This window comes from Talpa occidentalis, unplaced genomic scaffold (genome assembly GCF_014898055.3).
Source record: "Talpa occidentalis isolate TD23 unplaced genomic scaffold, MPIMG_talOcc4v2.1, whole genome shotgun sequence".
NCBI lineage: Eukaryota > Metazoa > Chordata > Mammalia > Eulipotyphla > Talpidae > Talpa > Talpa occidentalis.
Window position 1 is genome coordinate 16,975,140 of NW_026555331.1, and position 27,999 is coordinate 17,003,138.

Genomic DNA, 27,999 nt, shown 5'->3' on the forward strand with positions numbered 1-27,999 from the left:
AATTTTAAAAAATAGATGATATGTAGGGAAGTATGGAAACACTATGCACAAGCTCAATACATGAATTCACTAGAGAAACACCACAGTTTACTGGATTGGTCAACAGACTTGCTTTCAGCACTTACTAAATGTCAGGAATTTGCTTGTGCTGGGAATGTAGTAAAGACAGACAAACCCCTACATTTATGCAGCTATTAGAGACAGATAATAAACGTGTAAGTACTATTATCAGATTCTGGCAAATATTATGTCTTGAAAATATAAGATAGGATAATGTGACTAAGATTAACTGCAGTAAGACAGGCAGAAAACATACAAGGTATTTGAGGATGGTTTCTCTGAAAAATTGGGATAATATGATGGCCAGCAGGGCCCAAATCATGGGTTCTGCAGGCCATAGAAGGCATCTAGAAGTTGTTCTCATCACAAAGGTGAGCCACCTGGGAGACTGAAAGTGCCAGAGTCACCAAGCCAGATTTACTTGAGGGCCAGATATAAGTATCATTATGATGGATTTGTAAAATGTAAAACTTCTACCCTGACTATAGTGGATGATAGCTTCTAGAGCATCATGTAAAATAAAGTTACAATAGATAATGTGATCCAGAAATGGATTTAGACTTGACGCATTTAAAAAAAAAATGTGATAAAAGTTGTAAAAAGAAACATACCTTAGTAATATTCATTAGACTGTAGCCTGTACAATATTTTGGGAAAGGAACTTTTTCCTTTTCAAAATTCAAGAAAAGTGATAACAAATAGAAATATTCTTCCTGGAACAGTTTCTTCCTCCAGGATTTTAGTATTTAGATATTGATATTTAATGCACTTATGTACAGAAAGTACCTGGCATGGTATAGGGTAAGGCATACAGAAAATAACTTAATACAATATAATTCCTTGTTGTCTTTCTTCCTTTCCCCTTCACACTGAAATGAACCAGAAGGTACCAGCATGGAATTCCTGAAGGATGAGTAAAAAAGTTGACAAAAGGAAAATGTAAGGAGACAACCTCTTCTAAATGAAAATGCATTGCATGGTTGACTAAACTTTTGATGATTCGCATGGTTTATTCTCCATTCTAAAGTTGTAACACTAGGAAAGGTCCTTTAAGCCAGTAGTTGACAGATTTTAAGTAAAAGAACCTTCAAAAATAAGAACGATTCCAAATTCAAAGATGCTGGATCAAGTGAACATTTTAATAAGGCTGTAACTGCAGTTTTCTGGCGCCACAGGGCAAGACAGTGTGAACTAATGCAACTTAATAGAAAAAGTATAATTAATTGTTCTCTCTCTTTCTCTCTCTTTTTTTTTTCTGGTTAATCTTGACTCAGACAAAATGAGAATTAAGGGTATAGTCTGGAGTCTCTGTTATAACAATTGTTCTCTTTTTGGTCTCTGGGAACCAGCAGAATATAGGAAGGTTAGTGGAAGGGAAAATGAAAAGTAAACTGTAGTAAAAATAAAATTTTCAAATAAACTTGAGGTCATGTAAAAGTCTAATCTTTGACCAACACACCTACCCCCCTGCCCTACATGGGTATATTTTCAGTGGTATGCACCTGAGCAATCTCAGCCTGCAACTCAGCTGCCTGATGCAGCCCCCAGCAGCCTAAGTCAGCTCTACAGAGGTGGCCCAGGCACAAAGGTCTCAGATCTCTCCACTCTGATCCAGAACAAACTGTGCAGACCTGATCACGGGCCTGAGGACACATTTTCTCTGGAGTTCTTCCAGACTTTTTAGAAGTACATTTGAATACAGGTACAAGAGTCTCCTCTCATTATGGACTAGGGTTCCATTTAAATCACACAGAGAACTCTCCTTTGGATCTGGAAAGGTCTAGAAGTATTAGCAGAGGGAAAAGGAGACTGAGTCTCTTCAGTTTGGGGTCTGTCTTGTCCAGATAGTGATGGCCCACATTCTAAAACATCCAGAGGTTAAAAAAACCAAAAAACTATAATAAAGAGGTAAAATTGAGACGAATGGTAAACATGAGAACCTTAGTTAAATTCCTGAGTTATCAAATAGGGCAGTGAAATGAGGCAGCCACAGTAAAAGTATAAAAAGTCCCACTGGAGAGAAAGGTCACAAAAAACGCAGCTGCAAGATCTTATCTATCTTTGGAAGCAGGAGAAACCCAAGGCCGTTGCTTGAGGACAGAGCCCTGGATTCCCTCGAGAGATAAAGGCAGGCAGAGCGAGCACCTTGCATTGTCTGGGTCAGCTCTTGCCAGTCCCAGGTGCTAGGAAGAGGCTGCTGGCTAGAATTTTGGACAATTTCTACCATGCAGACCAAGCAGGTCAGTCACTGTCCAGGCTGGGCATCCTCTCGGAGGGTCCTCCTTCAAAGACCCTCTGGGACTGGATTAAACACATGACTTTATGTAAGTGAAGTTAGTCTGCAGCATTTACATGTGGTAAAATTATATGAAAAGAAATGTTTCCTGTAAGAATGAAACATTCAATGTTTTCTATAAGAAAATAACTATGAGTCACATGAATACCCACAGGTAAACTATATGGTAGGACATGATAATCCCTGTCATTTTTATTTAACCAACAGTACAATTCAAAAGATGTCTCTGTGTATCCATTCTGATGTAGCTTGTGACCAAAAGTAATTTCTGAGAATAGTTTTAGGGCCACATCTTAATGATCTGAAGATTCCATTCCATTTCTATTAAATGATAAAATGTTGTGTTAGACAGTCTAAACAGGATTTTGTTCCCTGCAGGATTTGCCAGAATGTTTAATATGCTAATGTGCTTTGTGAATTTTCAGGAGGGGAAATCAAGTGTGCAGTGGGCTAAGATTGCTTTGATCATAGAACCTCAGGACAGGATGCTTGGCTTGACCAGAGAGCTGTATAATACAATTTGGAAATGATGTTTTCTGAATTCTTTGTTGCTCTACAACATATGAAAACCATCCTATGCACCCTGAGAAATTAGGACTATGAGGCTTAGAAAGGATTAAGTCTATGTTATTGAAACAAACAAAAAAAAAATACATAGGTTCCCCATCTATCAGGGCATAGACATTAAGTAGCTAATGAGTTAATCAACTGACAAGTCCTAGTTCAGTCATGTGTGTTCATCAGGAAAGATGGACTGAAATCAATCAAACACACTTGGCCAAGCAAAACAAGGTCTTCAGCAGCCGTGTAACTCCACTGCTTTCCCAAAGGAAATGTGCTTTAAGTCAAAGTCCCATGTGAGAGAATGCCTGCTAAGAATTAAAGCACCCTGCCAAAAATAATTTATACTAGGTAATTTACTGTGGAAATAAAATATCAAGCCCTTCCCACAGCCAAAAGTTCCATTAGAAAATGAAAAGTTCAGCCTCGGCAGCAATACAAGTGCTTGCCCTTTACGGTCCCGGCCAGCGCTCTTGCTCCGAGTTTCCTCGGTGCTGTGCTGGCTGCCAAGGAGGCAGGAAGGGACGAGGTCTGTAACTTGCCCAGAGACAGAATCTGGGAGCCAATCCTTGCCTGCATGAACACTGTGGAAATCACGGGCAGGCTCAACCGCTGATCACACCAGCACATGGTGCCAGCCTGGCAGTAACCTGTACTCTCTGCTCCCTGGATCGGTCTCTGCTGCCCACCTTTCTTTTCTAGTAAGCCAGGCAATGCCAGAGAGCAAGTGCTGGAGAACAGCACAGTGGACTTCCAGGTCATGCCTACTGCTGCCTGCTGCTCTAGAAAGGGACGGATGGGAGAGGATGAAAACATAGGGAAAAGGATCTCTAGCTTTCAAGACTCTGCTTGCTCCCGCGGTCCTAGATAATGTCCTCTGAAAGGTTTTACAGATGAGAGGGCAAAGCTATGCCAGATAAAGGTGTATTGAAGCAGAAAAGTGATGTTCTCTTCAGCCTCTTATATTAGGCTTCTGTATAATTAAAAGCTATACATACAAGAAGTCAGAAGAATAGAAATAGAAATGTTACCAGTGCTGTGCTTTATCGTAAGTCAACTATACTTCAACAAATCTGCTTTACAATGTACATGGTGCTTATCAATTAGGAAAGGTTACAGGCAATTTTAATTTCTTTCTTTTTTAAAGAGTTATTTAGTTATGGATACAAGAACTGGGGTATAGGCCAGAGGTGGGGTGTGGGGGTGAGAGGATTCACCAGAGACAGCGGGGAGCAGAACAGGCAGACTGACTAAAATACACTGCTGAGGGGAGCAGCGGGCGAGACAGGAGAGGTCTGCTGCGCCATGTGGGTCAGCTCCCTGGCCGGGGATTGAATTCGTGCTGCAGTGGCTGCGGATATCTTCATAGTGCTGAGACTTAACCCCTTGCATCAGCAGGGAGGCCCTTAATTTCTTTTTTCTGCTTGCCTGTTATTTTCCAAATTATCTTGACTGTCTATGTATTGCTTTCATACTAAAAAAGCATAAAAAATATTTTAAAATTCTTATAGGATTCAATTTTTTTGATGTTTATATACTTCTTTAAACTTTATCAAGTGTTTCAACATATTTAAGCCACAAAACAGCAGAAGGAAATATTATGGTTATGATTTCAGAGAGGGAGACACAGACCTGAGATATGATGAACTTGTCAATGTCTAAGGCTAGTAACTAACAGAACCAAAGTGAGATCCATGTTTCTGCTGACAAATTCCATGACTTTTATTTTCTATTTTTTTACCATTTGTCATTTCTATGATCAGCATATTTTACTGGCTCTATGAATCCCATAGGAAAATGCTTTGTGGAGAACAGAAGCAGTAGAGCTAGTATATAAGATTTAAGATAAATGAAAATTTCATTCAAACTCACTCTTGGTGAAGGAGAGAAATGTGAGAAACCAATGGGATGGGGACTGGAGACCCAGGAGGCCCAGGCAGAGGGCAAGGTCAACTTTTTCTCCAAGGTGCAGCATCATAGTTTTTGGCTGCATGTCAACCCCATTCAGAAAGGGAAAAGAAAACTTGATAAACATGGAATCAAAGCACTTAGGGAGAGAAAGTACAGATGGCAGCGAACAAAGAGCAGGAGGTATCCAGCACTAGCTTTGTGAGCGGTACCTTCATTCCCGCCGCAGCGGCAGGGCCACTGGGGTCCACAGCCTGGATGTGGCATGGCTTGCTTCCTCGCACCACGAAGCCCCAGCCGACAGCATCACCCACGATCTGGAGAGGAAAACCACAATTCGCCATCAGCAGACAGTTCCTGGCAAGTTGCCTGTCCTTCCAAGAGCAAGAACCAGCCCAGGATTAAGTGCACGCCACCCCATATCTCCTCTCCATTTCAGTGGGAAAAAAGCACTGGGCTCCAAGCTCTCTATGCAGGAATGTGGTGAAGAAACACCTGTTTGGCAGAAAGAAACTTCAGGGGGGGGGGGGAGGGGGCGGTCACTACTGAATTAGTAAATGGCAGATTGCCTCAGATCATAAAAACATGGCTGAAAATTTCTCCCCAGATGTATTTTCCATTTCTAGTATGTTCCTTCTCCCTGGATCCAATGATACCAAGTGTTGGTGATCTTGTGGCATCACCTAAGCCTAAGGTAATGATTTAAATTACTAATGATGGGAAATATAAAGAGTCTGGTCTTTCCTGAAATACAGTTTCCTCTACTAAGAAAAGAAAGTACATACTATTCACAATTTACAAGAAGATGCTGGTCAAAAAGTTTCTTGGAACCCAAGGGTGCCTTTTCCTACCAACTCTTGATTAGAAACGGCAGTGACAGTCTCTAGGAAGCTCCCAGGCACATCTTTAACAGCCCCCCCCCCCCAATGAAATACAGACGAGACATATTCACCGACAATCACCAGTAATGCAGGCATTTAATTTAAAAAAAAATATTCAAGCAGAAACAAAACAAGACAAATAGTGGATGGTTTCACTCATATCTAGAACATAAAGAAACAAAACAAAGGAGAAGACAAAACTAAATCAAAACAAACTCTAGAAATCTCATTGCAGAATTGAGGCAGTATACCAGAGTGGGAGAGGTGAGGAGCAGCAAGGAGAGGTGTTCAATGGGCTGTGGTGGAGGATTATGGAGGTGGGTGTGGGGTGGTAACATATATCTGAAGAGGTGGGAACCTGTATTTCTGAATTATACACAGTGTGGTAAACCAATGGTACCTTTATTAAAAAAGTTATTAAAAAAAATATGTATGGAGGGCCTCCCCTGGTGGCGCAGGCAGTTGAGCGCAGCGCTGTGAAGCTGTCTGCAGCCTCTGCAATGCCGATTTGATCCCGGCCGGCTGGCAAGTGTCCCGCATGGTGCGGCAGACCTCTCCTGTCTTGCCCGCTGCTCCCCTCAGCAGTGTATTTCGTCAGTCTGCCTGTTCTGTTCCCCACTCTGTCTCTGGTGAATACTCTCACCTTCCAGTGCATCTGGTCTGTACCCCGGTTCTTGTATAAATAAATAAAAATAAATCTTTTAAAAAATATGTATGGATAGATTCCCAGTGCTATGACTGGATCTAGTCTATTTTTTTTTAAAGATTTATTTATTTATGCATACAAGAACCGGGGTACAGGCCAGAGGTGCAGGGAGGTGAGAGGATTCACCAGAGACAGAGTGGGGAACCGAACAGGCAGATCAAGTGAAATACACTGCTGAGGGGAGCAGTGGGCAAGTCAGGAGAGGTCTGCTGCTCCATGTGGGTAGCTCCCTGGCCAGGCATTGAACTCATGCTGCAGTGGCTGTGGATAGCTTCATAGGTTGCATCTTAACCCCTTGCGCCACCAGGGAGGCCCTGAATCTATTCTATTTTAACTCTACAATTCTCAGAAGGTGAAGGAGCCCTTGACAAATGTTTGCAAGGAATGAAAGGTATCCACAACCCACACAGACTAAAAGAGAAGAGTTTGAAAGAGGACCTCAAGGCAGACGTGAGGACACTGAGAGGAGGAGACAGGAGGCAGGAGGAAGGAGCGTGAGTAGGTGAGATGTTGTTATGCAAGCACGTGGATTCTGTTGGAAAGAAGCCAGTGGGGCCAGCAGTGGAGGACGCTGGGGAACCTTCGAGAAGGGGTTGGTGGGGGAGCTGCTTGCACGCATGCACCACTCTCAGATCAGGGACTTATCTAACTCAAGCCACGGTAACAATGTCAAAAGCACTTATCGATTGTATGGTGATAGATAAAAGCCAGACTTCTGGTGACAAGCATAATGTAGCACATGCAGATGTGGCTATTTAAGTATGTACACCTGGACCCTGTGTAATGTTCTAAACCAACGTTACCTTAATCTAAAAAAAATAAAATAAAAACTATAACTGATGAGAATGGAAAAGCATTTTCCTTATAGAATACTCTAGCCAATTGTTTGCCTTCTCTTATCTTAAGACTCCCCTAATATCTTACAAATGATTTTTAAAATTAACCATAATGCTGAAGGAATTATCAGCATTATTGTATGACCACTTTCCTTAAAATATTAGGACAAGAGAAAAATGTAAATCTTTCTAAGGACACATCAAAAGGAATGAAAATGTTATATTAATAATACATAATATATATTAATAATAATAAAAAAAACCACATCAGGTCCTAATACACTTTAGTGCCTAAGAAAGTGTATTACTATAACTGTACTGAAAACAAAAAGGAAGTGAGGAAAAGGTTTTCGTTTCCTTCTCTCAGCTACACGCTGACCCCTGGACATGTGGACATGGCAGACAAGGAGAAGCCCAGGAGGAAAACCAACAGGGAGCCTACCGTGAATGTCTTCCTAGCATAGGGAGCCCCAGGTGTCAGGAGTTCCTCTGACGTGACAGGTCTCTTTAACACTGCAAAACAGAGTCAATGTCAAGGTGCAAACCCTTCTCAGCTCCCCATTCACTCTCTTGTAGATTTTTATGACTCTATCCTTGGAGCTAATCACCCAAAAGGACCAAAAAAAAAAAAATTAAGAAAAATACCCAACTGTCTATACAAAAGCATTAGATGACAGATTTGCCTCTTAAAGCTCTAGAACAGCAATGGCCATTCCTTATCTGCAGTAACTCATAGGATTTTCTTTTTCTCCAAAGAAATGGTATGTTCACAAGGGAAGTGGTCATAACTTGTCATCTTTTGTATCCCCAACATCTGGTGATGGGGACACAAAATGAACCAAGTCTTTTTGACACTGAACTGAGGTTGGACAGGGCCCTAAACAAATGGAGCGGGGCATTTCTTCATGGGTAAGGGAGAGAGGGAAGGTAGGGGTATCAATGGGTTGTAGGTTCCAGAAGGGTTGAAGAACAGATTGGGTTAAGGAAGGATTGTTTCAATATACAGGTTTATCAATGGTCCTTGCTCCTAAATTTTTCTCTGAAATGCAAAGGTCACAAGTCTCTGAGAATCGATTCTAGTTGGATTTGCATAGATCCTTCCTTGGGGGTGCTTCTTCCTTAGGGATGCTGGAACCTCATAGATCTTTTCCTCCATTGTGGTTTGAAGAAGTACCATCTCCCCCAATGTTGAGAGCATCAATGTGCTGCTCTAAGCCTCCTTCAGATGGAGAGGCTTCAGAAGCTGGGAGTAATAATGGCAGGGACTCTTGGTTGTCTTTAGGAATCAAGTCTGAACAGACCTACCTTGTCCAAGGTCATGACTTCCCCCAAGCAGCTAACACCTAATTACTGGTCAACATTTGGACATGGAGGCCTGGCCATACCCTAAGTCATTACAGTTCTGAAGGGGGCTGTAGCCTTCACTGAGACTGTATCACCGCCTGTTTCTCTCTCTGCCTGACCCTACTTCCTTCGTGTTCATTCAACAGTGGCTGACCCCAAGACCATGCTCTATCCAGCTTTCCACACGCTAGTCTCCCTCTGTCTTAGAATGCGCTTTCCAGGGAAGCCAGCCTGCACAACTGCCCAAGTTCCCACACTCAGAGTCAGGCCAGAGTCCCCACTCACCAGACTTAGGGTTGCAGAGCACAGGGGGGCTGCTGCTGAGGGTGGGGCTGCTGCTGAAGTAGCCACTGCTGCCACAGCTGCTCATGCTGCTCCTCCTCACTGCAGACACGATCTTGATCTCCTTGCTGGGGCTGACTGTGCGGGCAGAACACACAGTCACTAAGGGTGCTGGCTTTGGCTTCCTAGAGCACAGGGTTCTTAGCTGTGGGCACAGTCACATGTGCCAGGAAAAGCACTCCGACCCAGGTCAGAAAAGCAAGGATGGGCACTGTAGTCCTGTCACTCACTGACAGCACAACCTCTCTCCATCTCTCCAGATCACTGAGCCTTAGCTCCCCAACTGTTAGAGGGGAACAAAGAACTCTCATAGGATTAGTGCAGGAGTAGATCATGTAATGTATGTAAAATTCTAGTTACATAAAACGTTATTTCAAGAACTACAAAGCCTGTGCTGAGCAATCCCTGCTAGGATGTAAATTAAGTGCTGGCTAGACACTTAACAAATAGCAGTGATAGTAAATACCTCCTGGTTTAACATGAAATCATTAATCACTCGGAGCCATGATAGAAAGAGTTTAAAATACAGAGCACATATGCAAGCTTTGAAAGTGTATGCAAGGTAGTGGCTTCAATAATCTGATTGGATCCTCTTTGTCATGGAGTTAACTGCCCAGAAACAGCAACAACTTGGTGGCTGCTTTTAAAAAAAAGAAAATTATTTTTTAAAGATTTATTTTATTTATTTAAGCATACAAGAACTGGGGTATAGGCCAGAGGTACGGGGGATGAAAGGATTCACCAGAGACAGAATGGGGAGCAGAACAGGTGGATCGACTGAAATACACTGCTGAGGGGAGTAGGGGAGAGACATGTGGGTCAGTTCCCTGGCCGGGGATCGAACTCATGCTGCAGTGGCTAGAGATAGTTTGCTAGAGCTGAGACTTTAATCCCTGAGCCACCAGGGAGGTCCTACTTTTTTTTTTAAAACATACTTTTTGGTCATAAAAAAAGATTTACTAGAGAACAGAATTTCACAAAGGCGAGTTATCATTATGCCATCTCTCAGAAGACAAAAACACAGGAACAAACAGCGGAACTCACATACCGGACATAAAGCTGGTAGATTTCCGATTGTCATGGCCCTGCTTCCGCAGGCAGAAGGGGCTGTCGTGCGTCTCCTGGGATGAGGGAGATTTCTCATTGAGCAGCTCCATCAGCCTTCGCCTCCGACGGAAGTTCATTCTGAACTGGTAGAGAAGATTGCTGTCCACAAATGGGTGCTTGTTGGACACTGGGGAGACACAAGACATGATGATGTCTGGCACCCTGACCTTCGAGAGCTGCTGCCAGCCCAGCCAACAGGGGCAAAAGTCTCAAGAAAGAGTTTAGTCATCCTGATGCCTCATGAGCTTCCATCTGTCCACCCACAAATGGTCCAGAATCTTTTCATGTGTCATGCACTTTAAAAATTAGCTGATTCATTCCTCTGGGGGAACTTTTTTTTTTTCCCCTCTGGGAGGACTTTGCCTAAGCTCACCCCAAGTACCCTGCCCAGGGCTTGCTCCATCACAAAATGTCCATTCATTTTTCAGCTATTTTGAAATAACTGCAGACTCACAGAGTTGTAAAAAAACAAGAAAGAATGCAGAAGCCATATAATTATTTCATTCATGTGACATACCTGGAACAAGGAAATGTGTAGACAGAATAGATGGATGGTTATTAGGGGCTGGTGGGGTCTAGGAAGTTAGAGAAGAGTTAGCTTTAAATATGGGGTTCCTTTTTGAGGTGAGGAAAGGGGTCTAAAATTGACTGTGGGGTTGATTGCACACACCTGAGAACACACCAAATACCAAATCATATACTTTAAAATGAATGAACGTTATGGCACGGAATGGAAGCTACATCTTGATAAAGCTGTTAAAAAAAAACCCAGTAATAAATTATAACTTGAAAATATCTAGCTCTGTATACTTTTATAATCACCTACTGTTTTCTATTTGTACAGGGAACTACACAAAATATTGGCTTTCGTATCAATAAATCACAAAAGCATTCTGAAGCCAAACAAATTCCATAACAGATAAAAGCACTTTAAAATATTTTTCATTCAAGTGGCAATCTGGTTGCTGATTTAATCATATGTCTCCCCAGGCTTTAGCTACAAACCCAGAGTTTAATTTTTACCCAACTAATTTACAACTAATTCACACCCACTCTCCAATATTTTGTCTCTTCTGATCTAGACCATGTATAGCTAAGAGGGTAAACAGTCCATGTAGGATACACTCATGACAGATGTGAAGTCTTAACCAGCTCTCCAGGTCAAGTTTAGCAAGTACCCCATTGGAAGATATTTAAATCTCATAAGTTAAAGGAAAGCAAGTAATTAAAGAGTGAGTTATGACAAAGAAAATTTGGAGAAATAACTAGACTGAGAAAGTCAAAGGATAGTGATTGGTGTCTCTAAATCTTGAGACACCAGATTAGCTCCAAATCTGCCCTTTTCAGACTCCAATGCTATATAAGATCTTTATATTATATATTGTGACATAGATAATTTAAAAAATTTCCTTCTTTGCTCCTTGAGAATATTAATTTCTAAAGAGGAAGAAGAGGCAAGGCTTAAAGACTATGTTCAATATCTAAAGTTCTAGTTGTACTCTTATCAACAGCTATAATGGATGTTGACTTTTTTTTTACACATCTAATTAATAAATTTCTGGGACTTTCCAAGTCATCCCTTTTTAGATTCTCTAGGATTTGGCTTGGTATTAATAGGGAGACAAAATAGAAGGAGAAACATGCCAAAAAAGCTGAATCAATATAAATACAAGAGGCTCTATCGCTCATGATGTTGCTGATATTTGGTAAAAAGAAACAGATCTTTATTCACTGAATGCCCTTACTTTTCAGACAGCAGGAGGGAAATGTCATGTTGTCTACCAAATTAATAAAGTGACAAGGAACAGACACATTCTTTTTGTAGACAATGTAGCTATACATTTTTCCTTTATAAATGATTGGATTGGAATATTAGCAAACAAAGAAAAATTAAAAAGCCAATCATCTCAAAGGGGAAAAAATGGACTTATGCTGCACTCATACACGGTGTAATCCCTGCAAGTTCAGCTGGATATAAAATACATTGCAGGCTGCTTATCTGGCTGGTGGGAGGAAGGTCATGTACTTTCATCCATCCCTGAAATGTCAGCTCTCAAGTGACATCACCCAACAGGCATCAAGAGATAAGTGAACTGAATTCTGCAGCGAAGGGAAGGACAGTTGGAGGGCAGGGAATGTGTATCCACTAGTCCCTGGAGGGCACATCATCAAAAATTTTTAAGGAGCAGCCTTTGATTTGGGATCACATGAGCACTTTAGTAGAATATGAAAGAGGGCTTAAATAAAGTAAAACAAGAGGGGATAAGAACTAACACAAGGAGGAAGAAGATCAGCAAGGATGAGGCTCAGGAGGCCACCACTGGTGTCCAAGCTAAAATGTCTTTAAGCCTTAAAGACAGATGCTCAGTTGCTGTGGGATCAGCATCCTCCTCATCACTGCATTCCACAGCAGAGGTGTGTGCTCACCTCTTTATCTGCCTACAATGAGCAGGGCAGGGCTTTTTGTGGGCCATTGATGCAACATGGCATTCCATCCCACCTCTCACTCACTTCCTCTGGCTCTTTCTTATCTCCTACTGACCCCTAGATCTCTTCCTAAAAGGTGCACATACACTCACAAACTTTAAGAGCACTGACAAACTTGAAGGATAAATAGGTGGCAGATGTAATCCTTGGACTCAATGTTTCAAAAAGCAAATATAGGGGCCTCCCTGGTGGTGCAAGGGGGTAAGACATAGTGCTATGAAGCTATCTGCAGCTACTGCAGCACAAATTAGATCCCTGGCCAGGAAGGTGACCCACACAGCACAGCAGACCTCTCCTGTCTCGCCCGCTGCTCCCCTTAGCAGTGTATTTCAGTAGATCTACCTGTTCTGCTCCCCACTCTGTCTCTGGTGAATCCTCTCACCCCCTGCATCTCCAGCCTACACCCCAATTCTTATATGCATAAATAAATAAATCTTTAAAAAACGAGAACAAACAAAAAGCAAACATATTCTGCATGTGAAACTGCTGCAACTTCTCTGCCAACAACATAAATCTTTGAGTTGTTTCCCATGTCTGGGGATGACTGAGACTCTATTGGCTTCTGCTCCTGCCAGATCACAGGCCTACGGATTTCAATTATTTGATGTCATTTTGTGTTGCATATTACAAAAGCTGTCAAGACTAAAAAAAAAATCATTATCATGCTTTTTCATTGTGAGTTTGGTGGAGAACATGAGTTGAGACTTAACGATAAGAGAAGATGAAAGCTATTTTCAAAAAATATCTGGACCCACCTCAAAGCTAAAGAGATGCAGTAGTTTTTAAGAGCCCTGTTCCGTAAAGCAGCAAAAGTCCTTGGTTTAAGAACATTAGTGATTGTGTCTAAGTGCCTGTGCCACTTAAGCCAGGGTTAGGTGCTTGGGATACAAAGCACTTCAAGAGGCAGTAACAGTGTGAGTCAGAGAACTGAAATAATGACTTCCTGAGCCCTGACAACATTAAGAAGAGGCCATGAGAGCAGGAAATTGATTTTAGAAAATAAAGTCCTATTAACTGATGTTACTAACACGAAACATTTCACATTCACAAAGTTAGAACCCAATTAAATTTACTTAATTGATTGAGGGGAGCAGAAGGGATAGAAAAAAGAAGGAAAAAAAGGGTTTAGAGCAGATAGCAGAAAAGAGGAAATGAAAATAGAACATTGTGATGGTACAGGTGCCTGCTGTTTTTGTCTTGCTGCAGAAATGGAAAGGTAATAAGCAGAGAGAAGGCAAGAGTAGGGTTTATTCTTCTCTCTGCATCATTAAATAATAGCTGGGAGCATTCCAGAGACTAGCACCTCTATTGTTAGTGGGTACGCTTTTCAGAGATGAAATTGTTTATCGGAGACTAGATTGTATACAGGTGCAGAAAAGGCTAAAACCAAATTTATTTTGGCAAATGGAAGACCCTAGATACAATTCAGTGAAATAAATCTGTAACTCTATTCTAGATCTTTTGAAATTGTTGACATACATTCAAGGACTAATTAAAGCACTTTGGTGTTGATTTCCTTGACAGTATAGATTCAGCATCGAGCATGTGTAAGACGATGCTTAAGATGACCAATGAATAAGACCATAAAGTCATATGAAGCTCTACCAACTAAGGCATTGGAGGAGGATGATGTTGGTGATGACATTAGTACCAGGTGACATTGACTGAGTGACATGCCAGGCCAGGCTAAGTGCACTGACTGATTATATCATTTCATTCTCATACCTGCACTGTTAGAGAGTTGTTCCCATTTTAAAGGTAAGGATTACACAAGGCAAATTTATCCACCATCCCCTGGTTATTAACTAGATAATATGAGGCAGAAACACTGACAGATTAACTAGAACCCCGCCCCTTAATCACTTAAACTGTCTCATCCAAAGAGGCAATCGTGCGAAAGGACCAGGCCGATGAGCTTATAAACACAAGATCAGAGTTTGCTTTTCCCTCATTTATTCCTGTCTCCAGGTTACAGAAAGCAATTTGGCTGGGCACATTTTCCACAAAATTCTTCACCAGGACAAAAATGTTTATTACTTTAGCATTGCTTATACAAAGACCATAACGACAGCACAGGAAACAGCACTCTGGCCTCAGATGGCCCTGGATTGAACACCAGCTTCACTATTTACAAAGGTCCTTAACTACGTTGACCTTCAATTTTATTCCTCTGCAAAATGAATTGAATGAACAATGAAATAACAAGGGCAAAAGGTCTGTTAGAGTTTCTGGTCCATGGAGACTCTCAATTCATGACAGCCATATACGGGCTTCCCACTGAGGGCGCAGGCAGCCAGCACCATGGCACATCTATGTGAGGTCTGAGCCTTTTCAGACTTCACCTGTGTAGGGAAAGGGTGTAGCAACTCTAAGTGGTCTGGAGGACAAAGAGGCATCCCTCAGTAACCAGATAAATTCTGCAGGATCAGCAACACAAAGGACATCCTATACAATACAGCAGGTATCAAAATAAAATCTTACCCAGAACACTGGGTGTAAAAGTTCACCAAAATCTCAATCTCACTATCCTGGAAGGTAAGTGCATTACCCTGCTGCTGTCCTGTGCAGTAATTGTCAGGTATGCATTACAAGATTGAATAGACTAGGACCCTAGAACGGAGAGAAGCAGATGTTTAGAAAAGAAAGAAATCAGTAGCAAGATAGAGTCTTTTTTTTTAAAAACTGCCTCCATCTATTTTCCATGTTATTTTTATTTGTACTCACCTTCTCTTAAAAAAAGAGATATAGGAAAAACCTTTCCTACATATTTTTCCAGTAAATTTTATATTCTGCATGTTTGTAGCTATAGAAAAACTGCACAGATTGTACAGACAGTCTCATACACCTTTTACCTAGCACCCCCTAATGTTGATATAGCCATGGCACCTGGGTCAGAACTAATAAGGCATTGAGGTCCTCCCTGGTGGTGCAGGGGTTGAAATCTCAGCTATCGCCAGCCACTGAGGCATGAGTTTGATCCCTGGCCCGGGAACTGACCCACATGGCACAGGAGACCTCTCCTGTCTCTGATGCTGCTCCCCTCAGCAGTGTATTTCAGTAGATCCACCTGTTATGCTCCCCACTCTGTCTCTGGTGAATCCTCTCACCCCCAACTCCCACACCTCTGGCCAAGACCCTGGTTCTTGTATGCACAAGTAGGTAAAATAAATCTTTAAAAAACAAAACTTAAGATATTGACATTGGTAACCCACCTCATTTAAATCCAGCTTAAAGCTACAAGGCATCTCTGTGTATGGACACAGGAAGAAAACTGCTCCTGGAAGCTCACATAATTACTTAATGAAAAAGACATTTGTCCCTGTAGCTGACAATGCTAGCTGTGGTCCAAAACCCATTCAACCTTTTTTCCTCTTGTATAATTTGTACAGGGTGGCAGTGTGCCCAGCTAAAGGCTTTAGATTCACTTCCAGCAAGGGGTGACCCTGTGACACAGTTCTGGCGCAAGTGATGTAGGCAGAAATCCCTGAAAGAACCAACCTTTCCAAATAAAAAGCAAAGCACTGCTAGATGACTCCTCTCTAGATGAGTCTCTTTGGCAATTTATCTGTTTGGCATTCTATCTTCCTCCTGTCCAGAACGCAGGCATGAGGAGCAGTGCACACTAAGAATGTCACAGCAGAGAGAGTGGAGGAGACTGTATCCACCTCATTATTAGCCCAGGACTTCCGACCACACTTTGCTTGTCTCACAAGTCAGGAGTCTAACTAGACAGGAAGTCAAGCAGGCAGAAGACAAGCCTTACAGTAACCAGGCTCTGATTCCCCGTGAGACACAATTGTTTATGGGCACTACCGGCCCCAACTTCCCATCTAAGTAACAGAAACTACAATAACTCCTTTTATCCAAAGCAAGTGAAATAAATATATATAAGGAGACGGGTAGTTCTGTAGAAGACAGAGTTGTATTAATGCCAATGTACCATGTATAATATTGCTCTGCTGCCAGCAAAAATCCAAAGGATCCCATAAAGAGCTACTGGGAGTTGAAGAAAGTTCTCTGCATTTTAGGCCACCCACTCAGCAAAAAGAGAATTGCCAAGAATGGGCCTAATTCATTGATGGTAACCAACTATTTCTGACTCACAGAACAGAATTAGATTTTTAGTGGTAAAATTAATGGAGAGATGCCCATGTTGATTTTCAATGATGCATGACTGAAACTCATATAATGTTACAATACAATGTTACTTCAATTAAAGATACAGTAAGAACAGAGAAAGAACCCTTGGCTGTAGTGGGAAGGGGAGAATTGTTAGTCGTCACTATTCCAAACCCTTATTTGGCTGGCTCCCAGTTTTATTTAAGTGTCCAGAACTGGCGCAGCAAAGTTTAGATAGCAAGGTACACTCCCCACACAAACTCTGTGCTGTACGATTATAAAGGTCTGAGGTAAGGGATTAAAACATGAAATGCACCCTCACCAGGATACCACCTGCCCTGTGTTGGTTTCAGAAAGGTCCAGAGCTGTGTTCTTCAAGAAGGCAGCCACCAGCCACATGAGGCTGCCAAGTACTTGAAATGCTGCTTGTCAGATTCTGGAAATGAGCTGGAAATGTAAGATAAACTCTAAGTGCTAATGGTTGAACGTGAATGAAGAGTACAAAACAGCTGTTGATGTTTTCATAATGTTAACTTGTTGAAATGATAATATTTTGAATATGGTTAAAATATATTAAGATTAATTTTACCTGTTCTACTTTTCTTTTTGAAGCTACTATATATTTGAAGTTAATGGGCCTCCCTGGTGGCACAAGGGGTTAAGCACAGCACTGTTAAGATATGGTTTGATCCCTGGCTGGCCATGGTGCTAACCACATGGGGCAGCAGACCTCTCCTGTCTCGCCCGCACCCCCCTCAGCAGTGTATTTCAGTCAATCTGCCTGTTCTGTTCCCCACTCTGTCTCTGGTGAACCCTCTCACCCTCAGCACCTCTGGCTTATACCCCAGTTCTTGTATGCATGAATAAATACATCTTTAAAAAAATTGAAGTTAAATAATCTGGATTGCCTCTGTGGCTGACAACATATTTCTATTGGAAACAGGATTGATCTAGAGATTGATCCCCCAAGACAATCCTTTAAAAGTGTAGCACTTTGACAACCATTTGTTATTAAAAAAAATAACCTTTGTCTTGAGCTTCTGAATCAAGAATTGTTGTTATGGCTGTCATTTTTTTCCTTATACTCTCTTCCTTCCCCCTTGTCCTTTATTTAATGCAGAAGTATGTCCAGATTCCACTCACTAGCAATCCCCCTTTGAGGCTATGGTCCAGCAACTGTTGCAGGGGACTTCACCGACAGAAGTAACCCAGTGGCAAAGCCAACATCGTTGGCCATCAACAGGAGGGCTCTGGCAATTTCCAGTTAGACTGAAATTGGGCAACAGCTGAGGGAGTAGCTAAGATAAAATGAAAAAAATACAGACTCTGGTATGCAGGCCTTCCTTGGATGGAAGGAGAAAAGTGTGGGAGCAGGCTCTCAGCTGTGCCAGATGTCTTCACTGGACAAAGAAAGTGAAGAGGACCTTTTTTGGAAAAAGCTAGATAACATGCCAGGGCCCTTTCAATTTTCTGGATTTGGAATTAACATAATTTTACAAAAAGACCACACTCCAAGTTAGATCGATAAATGCAATTTTTTTCCCAATGGTATCAGGGTGTGTGTGTTTGTGTAATTGCTTCAATTTTAACTTAATACTGTTCCAGAGTTACAGTGATCAGAGTTTACATACAGTCAGGTTTATAATCACTCCATAGCACTTGTTTATTTTAGCTTGTTTATCCATTCCTGGCTAAAGAGGGAAGAAGGAACAGGGAGGAGGGCAGTCAAAAGAAGGAGCTTTTCCAAAGAACAACCCAGATATATCCTCGAAGTCAGGAGTATCAGCTAAGAGATACTGACTCAAAGTGAGTGGCTAAGAAGCAAGAACCAAGAAGTTACTATTGGGAGAATTTCTAGAGGAAGAACCATGAGAGACAGCAGTATGGCAAGGATGAAATGGCTGTGAGGATAATTACTTGCAACTGCACCAGGGAACCTGGGTCTCAGACAAGAATCTCTACCCGAAGCCCCAGTCTCTCCGCTGTGGAGGGCGGGGGAGGCTGCACAGAAACTCACTCAAGATCAACAGAGTCATAGCAGGGCCTCCCTGATGGCAAAAGGGATTAAGAGGCAGCACTGTGAAGCTGTCCGCAGCCACTGCAGCAAGAGTTCGATCCCCGGTCAGGGAGCTACAAACATGGCGCAGCAGACCTCTTCTGACTCGCCCACTGATCCCTCAGCAGTGTATTTCAGTGGATCCGCCTGTTCTGCTCCCCACTCTGTCTCTGGTGAATCCTCTCACCCCCGCACCTGGCTTGTACCCCAGTTCTTCTATGCATAAATAAATCTTTAAAAAAAAAAAAGATCAACAGAGACACAACAAAGGTCTGTCTGTGATGAGAAAGAAAAACAGTTCACTCCTTAAAGCACAGCCTCTCAGCTTTCTGCTCACTCCCACCTCCAACTCCGCTGTGAAGGCTCTGGTCAAGGTCACATCTGGCAGTAACCGAGACTGAACCCCACAGTGCTTCTTAAGCGGGTGAAGAGGGGAGGCGCATAGCAGGTCAACAGTTTGAACTGTCCATTCCACCAAAGAGATCCTCATATGCTCTTCCAATAAGCCTGAGACCTTGGCCTACACGGGCCGCTAATAATGACCACTGGAATCTAGCTGAGCACTTAAATGACCACATCAGGCCAAGCTGCCCACTTCATATGAGATTGCCACTTTCTGTGCAATCCAACTGCCCAGAAACGGTGTGCTTGTGTTTTAGATGTCTTTGTGCTGTTGTAAAAGCTTCATATGTAGGCAAACTGAGGGCCAGTACTGCAGGGGACACTGGCAACAAGCTGTTGGGGACCTTGGTGGGAGTGGGTAGTAGGAGCCCAACTGAGTCAAACGTGGTCTGTATCTACAGGATTCATTTCTGAACATTTGACAAAAGTGAAACTAGAGTCAAGGAAGCAAAGAAATATTTATAGCTTTGACAGGATTCACAAAAGTGCAGAACCCTCATGTTTGGGGAGATTACATAAAATAAGGCATCGTTGGTTCTTTTCACACTATTGAAAATTTAGGGCTGTTTTCCTTTAAACAAAATCAATGCTGTATTATGTGCCAGCGTGTCAGTCCTTGACTTCAGCAAGTAACCTTGTTACCGTATGTTTATATTGCAAAAGAATTCTGGCTGTGCCCATTTTCCTCCTGCTTTAGATTCAGTTCCAGTAAAAAGTAAGACAGAGCCAAAGCAGATCAGAGTGGAAAAATCCCCAGAAATTCTAAATTCAGAAAGTGAAAAAAAAAATGTATTTGATTATGGCTGCTGATAAAGATATTAACATTGAAAGTAGATTAAGAAAATACTCTTGCCAATCTTTACTTTTTCTATTCAGAGTTCAACAGGCAGAAGCTAGGAATGACCATACCAGTTGCAAATGTTTCAATGTCCTCATGTAAAACAACAGGGATAATGTTACCAACTTCATTGGTCATTTAGGAGGATTAAATGAAATAGTTACTAAGCAGTGGAGAACAGTCTACCGTCTTCATCTTCCCAGCACTCAGAACATTAAGAAATATAATTTTTTTCCTTGATGGAATGATACTTCTCCCCCACTTGGTAAGTCTGTCAATCAAAGGGTCCTTTCATCCAGGATCAGGGAGTGGGCATAAGACCCAATTCGACCCAACTATCTTTAGGAGGATTAAATGAATTAGTTAATAGCAGTGAAGAACAGTCTATCGTCTTCAACTTCCCAGCACTCAGAACATTAAGAAATACAATATTTTTTCTTGATGGAATGACACTTCTGAAGAGAGTAACTGAATGGGGAGAAAATAATCAGAGCTGATTTATCCTGCTAAGGTGTCGAGGAGGGATTATTCTGTTGTAGAGTAACCCCGATACAAAACGGGGTGCCTGACTGTGGGTCCTCACCCGCACGCTTAGAGGACTTATCAATGCTCTACTGCAGGCACATGCGAAAGGTTAATAAAAGGTTTATTTACAAGGGAAGGGGAAATGAGGAAATGTACAGCTCAGGGAGAAAAGTGGGAGACAAAGTTTTAAATGAGTCCTACCCGATCCGCCGATCAGGAATCCCAAAATGGCACTCTGAGAGCTGGCCGCCAGCCAGGAGCCGTGAAGCCAGGAAGCGAGCGATAGCGAGCCCCCCAAGGCCTACGTGTTTGGTTTTTATATCCAACCTGGCTGCCCAACTCCACCCTCAGGTCCCAGCCACCTCCCTTTGGTGGTGATGGCATTTGCCTTTCCCAGTGTCTTGATGGCTTTAGTCTGGAGTGGGGGTGGGGTCCACAAAGCCTGTATGGGATTAACTCAGGACATCATTTCCCCCTAACAATTCCTTGAGTCACTAGTTCCTGGCCACTAGGATCTCTCACTGCTCAAGTTCTTCTTCAGGCAGCTGGTTTTTCAATGTTTCTCTTAATTGTCAGCTAGTTCTGCCATAGATTTGAAGCAACTGATAATTGGGGATGCTTATATTCAAAGAACACTAGCTGGTATAAATACCCAGCCTTGTGCCAGCAAATGGCAAGTCCTCATAAGTGGTTATTACTGTCATTCATGGAATATTTTTTTATTCAGAAGTTAATATATAAATGTCAAGTCACTGGGAATACAGAGATGGAGAAAAGCATATTCTCTATCCCCAAAGTACTTACATTTTAGATAAGAGTAAAGAATGATTAAGATACTGGGTACCATCTGTAAAGGGGAAAAATAATCTGCATTTTTGTTGGTGGCAAGAAGTTAGCAAATGCAAAAGGTAAGAGAATGTTAGTAGGGGAATCATGATGAAGAGGTTGGGCAAATAGGCAGGCAAGGGTAGGTTGCCTTTGACATAAACTCTCCTTGTTCTGATATAAGTGTCCTTCCTCTGAGTCCTCTTTTCAACTAGGTTGTCATCTTGGCCTTTAACTAAGGTTAAGGTCAAGGGGTCTGCCCAGCCCAGTCTCAGCAAAGAATCCTGCTAAATCAGCTTAGTGAGGATCCCTCCACCCTTGATATCTGATGACTCCTGATATTTATCAACTCCTTAATCCTCTATCTTTGACATAAAAACCTTGGCCTTCCTTTGGTAAGAATTCTGTTGATTTTGCAAGAACACTCTCCACCCTTTCCCTGACGTCTCCTATTAATAATTTTCCTTACACTGACCCTTCACCCTGTTCCTTGACTATAAAGCCACACTTGTCATTGTTGTACCTCTAACCTATTGCAATACCCCTATTGCAATAGTCTTAAAGAAAGTCTTCTTATCATGTTGACATGTGACAAAATACTTTTTAGTTAATATCAAATGATCATGGACAATTTACAAACTTGCCCATCCCTTCAAACATCAGTGCCCTTTTTTCTTCCTTCCTACATTCTTTTCTTCTTTCTCAACACTTCTATCTTTATTTCTTCAGTTAGGCTATTCCAGGCCTAGGCTCAACTCTGCCAAGGATCTTAATTACTGGAAAGATGGGCTAATTCCTGTCTGGATCTGGCATGTAGCCTCCTTTGCAGCAGATTCTGAGTTCTCTCTCTGTGATTGTCAGAGTGAATGTCTCAGCAACTGTCTCCCGTCTTCTGTTGGAGGATGCGATAATCACAATTACCGTCAACAAAAAAAAAATAAATAAATAAAAATAAAAAAATAAATAAATAAAAAGATAATATATGTAAAACTGCTTTGTGTAAAGCAAAACATTATACCAATATATTTTTAAAACAAAAGAAAAATAGGGATTGATGAAGTGTTGAAATTATCGACGTACTCCAACTAAATCTTTAAAAGAGGAAATTATATGCCTGGACACAGCAGTAGTAGCCTGATTAGGCAGGGTCAGCTGCTGCAGCTGTGAGCAATTTACCCCCATGATTCTTTGGTTTCTCGCTCCCTCCGTTTAAGGATAAGAAAGCTGGAGAACAGCAAAAGCAGCTGAGGGGTCATCACAATTGCAGCAGTTACACAAAACCTCAAGATACCTGGTCACTGTTGAAGAAAGGAAATCATATATTTTAAGGACTCACAATTTATATAGTTGCAATAGCTGCCAGACTATGTGAGCTGATACAATAAATTGAGAATACTTTTTCTGGTCGAGGTGGGATTCCAGTTAGCCTCCAATCTTTTTTAGGGTTGAAGAGCCAGATTACCTTGATTTGAGACTTGAATCTACCATTTATGAGCTCTTGTCTTCTGCAAGTTACTTAACCTCCTCTCAGAAAATGAGAATAATTATGAACCCTAACTCGTGGAGTCACTGAAAGGAATAACTGAGTCAATGAGTAGAGTGATTAGAATAGGGACTGGCACAGAATGGAGGCTCCATAAATTTTAACTATAGCCCAGAGTTGATCAGATCTTATGTAATAGCTGGCACATGAGGGCCATAGGAGGTAGAAGCTGTGCTAAAAGCTTTTGCCAACTGCTATCATTTCAGTCTCTAACAGTGCAGGAAAGTGACCATGCAGCCCAGATAAAGGAGGGTCTGTTCCAGATATTGGCCTAGGGTTACCAGGAACTTGACTTTTGAAAGCTTCCCTAAGTTACTGATAGGGCAGAGTTGCCCACCTGGAGTGCTGAATTCTGCCTAGACGGTTTGTATAAACTGATTTATGGGGACACATGCTTTCCTTCTGGAAAGCAGGCCATTATGCCTGGCCAAGTAGATCCCTCACCCAAACTGCCCAATAAAATCCTTGCACTCTGAGTCTCAAGAGGGATTCCCTGGACAGAGATGTCGTACATGCTTTACAGCGGGTCTCTGCGGAGGAAAGAGCCAGGTCTGTGTGCTCTCGGGTGGGGGGGAGAACAGGATGCCTGCCCTGGATTTATCTAGATTACACCTGATGTATCTTTTTCTCTTGCAGATCCTTCTCTGTGTCCTTTCATTATAAGAACTCTTAGCCATGAGACCAATGCTATGTTGAGTCCCCCCCCCTTTTTTTTTGGTGGGACCCTCGCTGGCGGCTGGGGAACGAACCGGCGCTGCAGAGGCTATGGGCAGCCTCGCAGCCCAGCGCTCAACCGCTGCGCCACCAGGGGAGGCCCTATGTTGAGTCCCTTTTGCACATATGGGTGGCCATAGGATCTCAAAAGAAAAAATCTCAGAGGTATAAAATGTGGCCCTAATGTCATAAATTTAAAAACCTGAAGATTGGGAGCACTGTGATGTTGACAGTAAGTGAAAGAGCTAAATCCTGTTTGTCTCCCCTGCAAACAGCTGCACCCAGCTATAGATACATCTACCAAGAAAACTTTTCAAGGTGCAAACACCTAGTAGCTACTAGTTAACGTTGCAAGTGTTAGGGGGAAATGATGTCCTGAGTTAATCCCATACAGGCTTTGTGGACCCCACCCCCACTCCAGACTAAAGCCATCAAGACATTGGGAAAGACAAATCCCATCACCACCAAAGGGAAGGTGGCTGGGACCTGAGGGTGGAGTTGGGCAGCCAGGTTGGATATAAAAACCTTTCACGTGTGCCTGCAGTAGAGCATTGATAAGTCCTTTTAAGCGCGCGGGTGAGGACCCACAGTCAGGCACCCCGTTTTGTATCGGGGTTGCTCTACAACACAAGCAGAGGAAAATATCTTTAAGACATTAAATTTTGGATTTCCTCACTGTAAAATTGTTATAATAATACCAATACCATAGAATTGCCATGAGGATTAATGTGATTAGAGATATAATCTATAATTCATGTATGTGAAGTATGTGTGGATTAAATATGCAACCTATTAAAATCTATAAAACATTTAGTCCCATCCATGAAAAAGCGATATTTATGTACTTGGTCATCACATAACGTTTATATAAATATGTACATTTAAGTATACACTTGGATGTGTGCAAGTATATTACTTATCTAATAAGCCCTGTCCTGATTATAGAGCATCATTTACTGTTCACAATGATGTTAGTGAGGATGTCTTAAGTTAGTTGGTTTCCATTTTGGGAATCACCTTTGTCCAGAAACCTGCATGAAGCCTGTGAGCTGACTTTCTTAAATGTTAAAACTAGGAAATTAATATGTGGGCAATTTGGAGCTTTGCTGGAGACACTAACTGGTATTTATCATCAGCTCTAATATGCACACGCATATGGCCACATTGGCATCACTCAAGTTCAGAACCTGTGATGTAGCAATGAGCTGCTGTGCTGGGCAACTGGGGCACCTTTGGTTTCCCCACTTTTTTTTTTTAAGATTTTTTTTTTTACTTATGCATGCATGCAAGAACTGGGGTGTAACCAGAGGTGCAGGGGGTGAAAGGATTCAGCAGAGACAGAGTGGGCAGCAGAACAGGTGGATCTACTGAAATACACTGCTGAGGGGAGCAGTGGGCGAGACAGGAGAGGTCTGCTGCGCCATGTAGGTCAGCTCCCTGGCCGGGGATTGAACTCATGCTATAGTGGCTGGAGATAGCGTCATAATGCTGAGACTTTAACCCCTGCAACCACTAGGGAGGCCCAGTCTCCCCACGTCTACATAGAGAATATTCAGTCCTCCCCAAACCATGGAAAGTACACTTCAGCAGCTGAGATTTGCTACCAATAATCCCTGTTTTATCCTTTACAATGTGCTTTATGGCATTTATGTTTATAGCACTACAAAATTACACTGTAATTGAAGTATAATTACTCACTCTTTGGAAATCATTTGGAAACAATTCATGGCAGCCTCAGCCTTCTCTCTAAGCTGACATGCATAGTAGATCATAATTTGAGACTAGTTTTTTTCTAGAACTCGGTATTGCCTGACTTTCTGTCTGGAGCAAAGAAGACACAACTAATTCTAATTAACCATACACAATATTTATTGATATGCAAAGTCCCAGCCACTCCACCCAGCTCTGACTCTAATCAGCAGCAATAGCCATTCAGACATACTACCTGGGTGACTTCGGACAAATCATTTAACCTACTGGTGCCTGTTTCTTTACCTGTAAAATGGAAATGATAAGAATACCTGCCTTACAGTGAACAATACTATATCATACACTCAGACATTTGTTAAGAAAGTTGATCTTGTATTATGTGCTCTTCCCACAATAAAATAAAATTTAACAAAAAACATCTGCCTTAAAGGTTTAATAAATTATTTGAAAATGATTAGAACAGCATCTGGGACATACTATAAAACAAATAAATGAAACATGCTTTTCATCTTCTACTGTTTCCTCAATTGCTCCTGAATCCATTTATTAGTCCCAACAAGACACAAAGCTGTTTAAGCCCATGGACCCCAGTGACACTCTGCTTTTTTATCCACCTTCTCAGCCTCAGAACTGGACCCAGCAGGAGACATATTAAGTCATTATAGTCACATCACATTGGAGAAAACACCCAGAAAATACTGAACGGCTTTAATGCCACTTTCACAAAAGCTTCGAGATTGGAGGTACTGACCCCAGCACACAGTAACAGTTTTAATGTAGCAAATCAACATACACATGAATAAGCCCATGTTTATACAATATATCCCTAACTGAAGTAATATTTTGCAAAATATGCTCTAATATGTGCCATTTCCCCCTACCACTTACACACATCCACCTTGGCCACGGTCACAGTGTGCCATGAGCCAGACTTCCAAAGCGGGGGCACTACTGGGAACTAGGAGCTAAGCTTAACAGTCAGGTAAAACTATAGAACACGGAACATGTAGGCTCAGGGGCTCTTGCTTCTCTGGCTTTGACTTGTACCCATGGATTAGGAAGGAGACACTTGAAAGACACACGTTGGTGAGAGACACAATGGCAGCAGTTGTCCTGACTTCAGAGTGGATTATTTGGTACATTTTGAATTCTGAATCTCTCCTTTTACCCCAACAGTCTGATGTACCTAAGATCCTTTTGTGGGTCCCTGCCAGAAGGCGTCTTTGACTTGTGGCAAGCTTTGGAGTCTCAGTGGATCTGCTTCTGGCCAACTCTGCGTGGCTGGGCATTTGCCCATGAGGAGTTAGGTAATTTGGGGGATTTTGTTGGAAAATTGTTACTAGAAATAGCCTTTTTTCTTTCTCAATGCATGCCAATTCTATTAAAGATCTTTCACAGTAGGAATCAGCTTCCTTTGTCTTTGTGCTCATGGATGGCTGGATCCCTTCGGAGCGTGTACCCTTTAATAGTTTAGGGTCCCTGGGTGCCCTCTGTCATGCAGCCAGTTTGCTATGGCAGCAAAAGCTGGCCATGCACTCACCATGCTGGATGATGCCATGCTCCATAAGCCGCTGGCACAGCTGCTCTGCCTCTTTCCTTGTGGTAGCCTCACCCTCCTGGACCAGCCAATCCAGGAACTCAGATGCCATGAATGTGCGCTCATATTTGACACCTTCCTCTTCCCTGGGTTGCAGGAGTGTGCTTTCAGGGCTCATCAGCCTGGAAGAAAGGGAGAAAAAATAAACAAAAGGGAAACAGCTCAGTTGAAACCCTACATCACAGGCTTCTGTGAAGGATCACAGAGAAGTTGCTAGACAGATGTGGCAGCCATGGCTGCCACAAACATAATTTCTGAGAGGCACCTGCTTCAGAAGTGAGCATTATAGGGTCTCCCTGGTGGTGCAGGGATCTCAGCGCTATCAAGCTATCTCCAGCCGCTGCTACATGAGTTTGATCCCCAGCCAGGGAGCTGACCCACATGGTGCAGCAGACCTCTCCTATATCCCCTCAGCAGGGTATTTCAGTAGATCCACCTGTTTTTCTCCCCACTCTGTCTCTGGTGAATCTTCTAACCCCCCATACCTCTGGCCTATACCCTAGTTCTTATATGCATAAATTAAAAAAAAAACTAAAAAAAAAAGAAGTGAGCATTATACAATTTCTTCTGGTAATTAGAAAGAAACTGGAAATGCAATCCAACACTACAGTGATCGCGGACAGCAGTCCATTTAGCCCTCTTGAATAGGAGTTGCAATTTCCTGACCAAGCTCCACCCTATCTTTTAAAAAAGCTAGGATTTTATTCCTGAAGCCATTATTCCATTTTCCAATCAATTGGTAAGGGCTGCAAGTCCTCATATTGAAGTGCCAATCCCAAACATGGTGGTATTTGAAAATAAATTAATCAGATTATGTGGGTGGAGTCCCCCAAATGAGATTACAGCCTTTTAAGAACAACAAAAGAATTGACCAGAAAACTTGCTTCCTCCTTGTTTCTCTGTGATGAAAGAGTAGGAAGAGTCTGCAAAGCAAGTGATTTTTCTCTCACAGATACCAGGTCTACCCTTGCCTGGGTCCTGAACTTTCCAGGGTCCAGACAGTAAAGAATAACTGTTTATTGTTTAAATCATCCAGCCTATGGTATTTTTAAAGCAATTTGACTAGGACAACTATTTAAGTCATTCCTTTTACAATTCCCCTACCTTCATGTGTCTTGTTTCTCACACCACCATCCCAAGCA

The 27,999-nt window shown here is 42.1% G+C and overlaps 1 protein-coding gene across 1 annotated transcript in view; it reads right to left on the reverse strand.

The window, feature by feature from the left end:
* DEPTOR (DEP domain containing MTOR interacting protein) overlaps positions 1 to 27,999 on the reverse strand; it is a 125,614-nt gene that overhangs the window by 28,653 nt on the left and 68,962 nt on the right. Inside the window, exons 4-8 of the mRNA XM_037502253.2 lie at positions 26,801 to 26,979; positions 9,983 to 10,168; positions 8,878 to 9,012; positions 7,691 to 7,761; positions 5,038 to 5,142 (exon numbers count right to left, since the gene is read on the reverse strand). Of these exons, the coding sequence (XP_037358150.1) occupies positions 5,038 to 5,142; positions 7,691 to 7,761; positions 8,878 to 9,012; positions 9,983 to 10,168; positions 26,801 to 26,979 (676 nt within the window). The remainder of the gene's footprint in view (positions 1 to 5,037; positions 5,143 to 7,690; positions 7,762 to 8,877; positions 9,013 to 9,982; positions 10,169 to 26,800; positions 26,980 to 27,999) is intronic.